Source organism: Glycine soja, chromosome 20 (genome assembly GCF_004193775.1).
Source record: "Glycine soja cultivar W05 chromosome 20, ASM419377v2, whole genome shotgun sequence".
Classification (NCBI taxonomy): Eukaryota; Viridiplantae; Streptophyta; class Magnoliopsida; order Fabales; family Fabaceae; genus Glycine; species Glycine soja.
Window position 1 is genome coordinate 34,835,008 of NC_041021.1, and position 8,377 is coordinate 34,843,384.

Below are 8,377 nucleotides of genomic sequence, written 5' to 3' on the forward strand. Positions count from 1 at the left end.
CCAAAAGGGTGACCAAAACAACATAGTTTCAATTAGGTATGTGAAAAAGAATTTTTATACACGAGGTCTGGATTTTCAATGGCTTTGGTCCATTCTCAAAATTAGTGGGCAGTAACTTCCTGCACCTCCAATTTGGCTTCCTACACCTTTTTAAGCTTCCAAAGCATCTAATTTGAAATAAAAATTACATTTTAGAAAGGTATTTCCAAAACATAATTACATTCTCAAAAGGTTTTTCTAGAATGTAATTTTACATTCTAGATTAGGTGCAAAAAGCAATTAGAGAAGTGCAGGAAATAATTGTCAAATTTTTCCCTTGTTCAATATGCAGATGAAAAGAGGGAGCAATTATTGGCACTACCAATTCTTTTGAAATCTCTCTTTTGTTCACTCACCAAATTCCTACTCCCCTCCCATCGGACTTCTCACTCTCCTAATCCTGTTGTCCTATCGTTTTGTCGTCAAGATCCTCACATCACCACATCGCGCCACCCCTACCCCATCCTCTAACATTGTTGTGTGATCCCACCCCATCCTCCAACACCACCACACTCACCCCACCCCTGTCTAGATCCAACATCACCCTCAGCCAAAGTGCAACGCCCTCAACTACGCCCAGGCAATGAATGGAGTACCAAATTGCTGTGCAACCATTGCTCTCCCTCTAATGTTCTTGCTCCTCTTGTTTTCTGTATCCTCAACAACAGAATCATTGTTGTCAACACACACACATCTTCATGTAGAAACAACTCATTTTCGTGATAAGGAAATTGTAGTTGTCTACATTATTTATTTTGAGTTTTTTTTTTGTTTTTCTAATTCATGCCTTTTCACATTGTATGTGCTAGTTGAGTATAAATTGTATGTGTTGTTTATCCTTCTCAATGGAAATGAAGTTCCGCTTATTGAATCTACAACTGAATTGTTATTCCATTGCAATGTAGGGTGGGCGCTGCTTCAATGGAATATTGGGTTTGTTTAGTAAATACAAAAAAAATGAAACAATGAAAATATGATTCTAGTATTTGATAATTCAAAGGAATCATATTTCTATTATTTACTAAAGAAGTAAAAAAATTAAACAATGAAAAAATGATTTCATTGGATAAAATGAGGGTGCAAAAAAATTAAACATAATTTCATTGACAAAATACAGGATCATGTTTCTATTGTTTAAATTTTTTTACAACTCCATTTTAGACAACAGAAACTCGATTTCATTGTGTATTTTATCATCATAATCATGTTTTCATGAAAAGGGAATTTTTTAAGAAAAGAAAGATTTAAAACACACGTGGACAGTGTAAATAGAAGACAATAGTAGCTCTTAGGAAAAGATTACTAAGAAAATCTGATAACACCTCGATTGTAGGGCTGTTGCTAGGTGCACCCAGCAATTGAATGAACTTCCTAAAATACCCTTCATTTAAAAAATAAAAGTTAACATATTTTAAAAAAAAACATTTTCTTCTTCTTCCGTTTTAAAAAATGTTTTCTTCCGCGCTTTCCTTCTTCTCCCGTGCACCCAGCAACCTCCCCGCAAGCTTCTTCTTCCTTGGTTTCGTTCTTCTCCTTCCAAAAAGGTTCGTCTTCTTCCTTCGTCTTCTGTGTATTAGATAGCAAGCTTCTTCTTCCGCGCTTTGAAATTTGGTTCCCTTCTTCTCCTCCACAGGTATTGGCATCCTCCATTGACTAGCTTTATTCGTTTCTTCCACCATCCAGGTTAGTGTTCTAACCTCGTGTCTTCATTTGGAAGCATTAATGGTCGTAGGATAGACGACATGAGTGATGTGTGGTGGCTGAGGTTGAAGACGAAGGTTCTTCCGCGCATGTGGAAGGGGTAGTTGGATATTGAAGCGGAAGAAGGAGTTCTTCCGCGGGAACCTACGGAAGAAAGGGGAGAAGGTTCTTTCGCGGGTTCCGGCGGAAGAAGGCGAAGAAGGTTCTTCCGTTGGATCCAGCGGAAGAAGGTTCTGAAGGTTCTTCTGCGGGATCCAGCGGAAGAACTATGTCTTCCACAGATCCCACGGAAGAACCTGCGGAACCTTCTTCCGCAGACAACATTTCCTGGTCGCGGAAGAACCTGTGGAACCTTCTTCCGCAGGCTACCTATCCTTCTCACGGAAGAACATTCAAAACTTCTTCCGCGGAGCATGTTTTGCTGTTTTTTGGTTATTTTTCTTGAAAATTTTGTTTGAACCACCAATTTATTGATATTAGTAATTATTATTTTTAATTTATTTGCTATTACAAAGTGTATATGGTATTTAACTTACACAAACTCCCTAATTTTGATGCATCACCGCTTTCATTTGGTTAGGATGTCTAAATTGAATTGTTATTTGCTGTCATTTGGTTAGGATGTATAAATGACTGTATACACTGCATAAATATGTGGATTAGTTAAGATTCTTTTTCCCTGATGAATGAGAGGGTTAAGAAAAAAAAAAGGTAAGTTAGGATACTAATATGCAACTATTAGACTACTGTTAGACTTGTAATTAAGAAAAAATGAGACAAGAAAACAAAGTTCCTGTGTTACTCTGTTTCTAAATTTATTTTGATATTGAAAAGAAATTTGTCTAATCTAATCTAATAGCCTGCAACCTGTCAATTACAATGGGAATTCTTTTGATATTGAAAACAAATTTGTCTAATCTGATACCTACACAATCTAAGCAATGTTATAAGCTTGGGCAAAGCATCAATCTGCTGCTCTCCATCTCTTTTATGTAAATGCTTCCTCTTTTTTTTTCTTTTTTTGTCAAAAGATCAATTGATCATTCACTAAAAATGTATAACGGCACTTACATAAGCATAGTTGATGCTAATGAGAGTGCTACAATCAAGCACGCATGCACACTAGATGCTAACAAGATAGCAATCTTGAAAATACAAAACCAAAGAACAGAAACATATAAAATACACATTTCCCTGATCTAAAGAAACCTAGAAAGTTCCATGAGCTTTTTTCTTTTCTTTGGAATTCCTTCTGAACATGCACGCTCTCCACAATATCATATAAATTAAGACAACTTAAATCCAATCTCTGATTGTTAGACCAACAGCAATATGGAACTCAAACTTGTTCATTGAAAACAATAAATGTGTCAGATAGAGATAAAACAGTGGGAATTTTTTTAAGTGATCCTCTAGGCCGTTTTTCCCCCCTTCGGATCCGCTCATGATTTGAACCACTCATCATTCATCTTGGGCTTTGTGTTACTAATGAGAGAAGGGTAAGTGTTAATCATGTTGGAGCTGTAAAAAGAATTTAAACATGATCCAAGCAGAAACCAAAAATTCTGCCTATTATATTTCCCTTGGAAGTAAATCTTATAATGTTTGATTTGATTATTCCCTTGGAAGCAAACAATTTCATTATTCAATTTCAGCTTTTAGGAGAATTGTGTCTCCTAAATTCTTTGTCCTATTTTCAAAATACTAAACCAAAAAACAAAAAGCATGCCTTGATTCTACATGTCCCTCATAATGAAGCATAATGTCACAGATATCATAAATGAGAATATCACACATATCATGAGAACATCATGTCCAAGAAACATTGAAAACTTAATTTGACCAAATTAGTAAGAAACAAACAAAACATGTGTTTGAACAAATTTGTAATGACAAAGCTTTGTTATCAATTATTTGAATATTTAATTTGACCAAAAAAAATAAATGCTCTTCATGATTTTAGATCATGGTTAGAACACGAGGTTTAGGTCGTGCGTTAGGAGTTGGTAGAGGTAGAGGCATTAGTGAGGATACGCATGAGGCTGATGTTTCTCTGCGTCGCAGACCTACTGCTTCAGCACGTAAGCAACGGGTTCGTCTGCGTGAGGACATGACAGAGAGACCTGAGGATGTGCCTCAGTTGCATGAGGATGTTCCTCATGTGTCTGATGCCACCCCAGAGATGACAGGCGTCACCGATGCTGTTCAGACAGAGGGAGTGGCTACTGATGGGAGCTTGAGGTCACCTGCTGCAGATGAGGGTTTCCCCGGTGGACCACGCGACCCACCGATTTTGATCGATTTTGCTGAGCATGTCGCACACAACATCTGGAGTGGACAGGTACGTAGTTTTTAATGTTGACTAATTACATAAAAATCATTTGTATTTGGATTGTTTTTTATATACACGTTATTATAAATTGTTATTCAATTTAGGAACGACTTGATCTGAAGTTGGTCTCCCACGGTAGAAAAGTAGATAAAATTGGGAGACCAGCGCCTGAGATCGAAGGGTTGATTGCTGGCACCGGATTGAGTCCACTGATCAGGTGTTCTGTTATCACCACTGATCCTGGACTCATATCCGCCTTCGTCGAGAGGTGGCATCGCGAGACTAGCACGTTCCACCTGCCAGTAGGCGAGTTGACGATCACGTTGGATGACGTGGCGTCACTCCTACACCTTCCCATCACTGGCGCGTTGCATACGTTCGAGCCGCTTGTTACTTCAGACGCCATTGGTCTACTGACGGAGCTTCTTGAGGTCAGTCATGAGGAGGCTACATTTGAGACCCGACAGGCTGGTGGGCCTCATGTCCGGTTGGGGTGGCTTCGGGACTTGTATCAGAGCCAGTGCAGGAGCAGACTATGGGTTGTAGCAGCCCGCACGTATCTGCTCCACTTGGTGGGTTGTACTCTTTTCGCCAACAAGAGTTCAACCCATGTACATGTCGTGCACCTGGAGGCTTTCAGGGACCTGGCCCAGGCAGGGGGATTCGCCTGGGGAGCGGCTGCATTAGTCCACATGTATGACCATCTGAATGACGCGTCGCAGGCCTCTACACAGCAGTTGGGCGGCTATATTACACTTCTCCAGGTACGTATTATCACTGATAATTTAAATTGAAGTAGCATTGAATCTCTTTTTTTTTGTATTGATGTTGACTATGTGTTTGTAGTGCTGGATATACGAGCACTTTCCTACAGTGCATACATCCTTCGTTCATGATGTTTATCATGAGGGGAGCCCACGGGCCTGCAGGTGGCTTACGGGTAAAGCTCATATGACGAGGATCAAGGGAGCCCTGTATCGGAGATGTTTGGATGCCCTGAGTGTGACTGACGTGTGCTGGATGCCCTATGGTGAGCACTGGGGAGTCAGGGCCTTTGACTTGATATTGTCGTACACCGGCCAGCTCAGATGGGGTCAGATTGTGGTGTACGTTTGACTTGAGCGGGTTCTTCGACAGTTGGGCTACCTTTAGACAGTCCCTCCGTCGCCGGTTTGTGATTCTTTGACGGGTGATGATATAGATGACCGGTGGCTGCATTTTTTAGACCATTTGGTGCCTTCAGGGGAGCTCTGTGTAGTTCCTAGACAGGTGGCGCCAGACTACATGGAGTGGTTTTTTCGGATATCGCACCCATTCGTCACATGGACCGAGGAGACTGTTGCGTCGAGACATCCGCCTCCCCCTCATCATGAGGAGTTCATCGAGCCACCCATCCCCGAGGTTTCAGTCGCGACCGATCTCCCTATGAATTCAGTGGTAAGCATAACTTCTGTACTTTTTCATAATTTAAATTTTTTTTAAATGTGATATTGACTTTGTTATTTTGACTGTGACAGGTTCACTGTGAAGGATGTCAAGGGATGGCACAGGATTTAGGAGCGATTGCTAAGGATTTAGAGCGGGTCATCAACCTCAGGATGGTCACTGAGGGCATTGACTTACATGACATCATGACTCGTTGTCTGAGGAGAGCTAGAGGTAACGCCGCAGATGAAAGTCTTAGGCCGCGCCAGAGACGCCGCATAGATTAGGATTTATATTTTTATTGTACTTAAATTTTTAATTTTTGTATTTGTTTATGTATGTCATAAAACACATTTACTTACATTATTTATGATTTTTGTTTGTCTCTCTATAAATATATGGTTTGAAATTTAAATATAAATCACACACATGAGTCACATTTATAATGACATTTGAATATATAAAATAAAGAAGATAAAATAATTTGTAATTTAAATGTTAAAATTTATAACTATTCTGAAATTATATATTTTAACCATATATATACGTACAGTAAAGAATAAAAAAAATTGGTTTTGTGCCTTTTAGAAACATGCCTAAGTACCCCTGTTCGGTCTTTTTTTAAAATTAGGTGGGAGCCGTTTGAGACTGTCCAGGGCCGCTATTTGGCATGTTTGCACGTCAAGGAACCCAAAAAAGATAAAAGCAGCGCCCCGTTCCATCGAATCGCACCTCAAACGGAGGCACCAAAAATCAAAAAAGTTGGTTTTCGGCCTATTAGAAACATATAACTAGCATTCAGTTCAACACAAATATAACAATTTGACACACTAACACTTGTTCACGGAACAATTCATTAATTACATGAACATAAATCCAATGTACATATACATACATAAATATTACAAGTTCAGTGTCCGCTTAGGTCTACATGCGTTGTATTAATTGTCATTAGGCTTAAGTATTGCTGCATTCTACCTACATATGCAGTTGGCCATTGTTTTGCCTCCGGATACGCATTGCTTGACCACAACAACGCCATAGGTGGTAAGGGACAACGATCTTTTAGATAAACCTGTTGTAAGTGAAATTACAATAATAAGTTAAACAGACAAACCAACACATTCAATAATTGAAATTATTTGAGTAAACGAATTTTCAATGGACCTGAACAAAATGACTGCCATACACATGACCGACGCATATTATGCAGTGCGCAGCAGAATCGGCCGGTGGTCGACTTCTGAGAGGAAAAAATGTGAAGCTCTGTTGTCGTGACAACGATACAAGGATTACATTATATCTTGACGCAATTACATATCCCATATCCGTTATATCCATCCATTTGTCCATACTAACCTAAATCACATAACAAATACACGTGTCAGTCATGTAAACATTACTTATGTAAATAAAAAGCATAAAACACATACCTTGGATAACCCATCCACATGTAGGGACAACCTCAACTGTTCATATCTCTCTGTGCCACCAAAGATCTTTATGTAGTCTTGCGACCATTTGCCAAGTTCTTTAATCAATTCATTACGTATCATGGCCCAACACTCTTCTCCCATACCTAACAAAGCGGAAACTGACCCATATCCACAATTACCATCCGCTTTCACATCAACAACATCCTCAATGAAACCATGCATAAATGGCGGAAATTGATCCAACATGGGGATCATCCTTGCTGGCTTTGGTGGTGCAAAAGATGATGCACTAGGTCTGACTGAGGTGTTCCTGTTTTGAACCGAATGATAAGCATCGACATACTCCCAATAAGATGGATCACGCTTTGTTGATCTTTCGCTTCTTTTCATTACCTTTTTCGGGGCACCTTTCGTCTTAACCTTTGTTGGAGGAGGGCACATAGAGGTCTCATCGGGAAACGCAAATTCTCTGAGTTTACTCTTGAAAGTAACTTTCCCGCAAACATCAAGTTCCTCGAATCTTTTATGTATTATATCAATCTCTTCCTTGATGCTCACTTCAGCCTCACATAGCCCCTGGTCTGAAAAATTAAGTCTCCTCCAGTACATATGGACTGCATCCAGTGGGATGCTGCCACCCTCATACCTTTGTAGCTCGCATGCACAAGGAAGACCTAGCGTGGTTCTCAAGACACACCCACAAGAAGACACATTGTCTTTCAAATGACATACGCGCTCAAACTCAACCGAAATTTCATTTAAAGCGTACCTTGACACCATTCCCAGAAGCCTCTTGTATAAGGTTTTCTTAAAAACATGACCAACGACATGCGTACTTGTTTCGAATGATGCTCTAATTTTAGTGTGTTGCAGCGTCATCATGTTGTTCATTGCATCCCAAACACTACAGAGGTCTCCAACGCTATTCTGTAATATCCTCTTCAAAGACCAATGAGCAGATTCAACCATACATTTAAAACACACAACAGAGAAGACAAATTAATAACAATAATGTTCCAAACAATCATTAAAAGAAACTTGACTAAAATAATAAAACATTTAAATACCTATTTGTTGTTGTGTAGCCTAGGTGCATCACCTTATTCGTCCAGGCCAAGATGAATTTCTCCTTGTGCGGGACAATCCATGTCTCACATACGTAGTCAATGAACATTGGCCACGGGGAACACGCTACTTGAAACCTTTGAAGGTGCTTAGGGAACTCCTGTTCCGAAGGACAATCTACCAGGTTACCACAACTATCCATTACGTAGTCCCAAGCATTCTTCTGACCAACAAGCGATTTACACTTTGCCTTCACATTCTTGTCTATGTGAAACCTGCACAACAAATTCTTACACTCCGGAAACACAACTTTTACAGCATTCATCAGGGCTAGGTCTCTGTCTGTGACAATAACAACAGGAAGGCGATCGTTTCTTAA

At 39.7% G+C, this 8,377-nt stretch overlaps 1 protein-coding gene across 1 annotated transcript; it reads left to right on the forward strand.

Moving 5' to 3' along the window:
- Positions 1 to 1,357: 1,357 nt before the first annotated feature.
- LOC114401256 (protein MAIN-LIKE 2-like) lies at positions 1,358 to 5,912 on the forward strand. Its single transcript, XM_028363731.1, has 4 exons — positions 1,358 to 4,081; positions 4,177 to 4,836; positions 4,919 to 5,509; positions 5,590 to 5,912. Exons 1-3 carry the CDS (start codon positions 3,707 to 3,709, stop codon positions 5,186 to 5,188), a joined length of 1,305 nt encoding a protein of 434 aa, XP_028219532.1. The 5' UTR covers positions 1,358 to 3,706; the 3' UTR covers positions 5,189 to 5,509; positions 5,590 to 5,912.
- The last annotated feature ends 2,465 nt before the right edge of the window (positions 5,913 to 8,377 follow it).

What these genes read in the sequence shown, in the direction of transcription:
- LOC114401256 (XM_028363731.1), top strand. Translation starts at nt 3,707, where the DNA reads ATGGTTAGAACACGAGGTTTAGGTCGTGCGTTAGGAGTTGGTAGAGGT. An exon ending in ACAACATCTGGAGTGGACAG is followed by an intron (nt 4,082 to 4,176) that starts GTACGTAGTTTT and finishes TATTCAATTTAG; the next exon opens with GAACGACTTGATCTGAAGTT. An exon ending in GCTATATTACACTTCTCCAG is followed by an intron (nt 4,837 to 4,918) that starts GTACGTATTATC and finishes ATGTGTTTGTAG; the next exon opens with TGCTGGATATACGAGCACTT.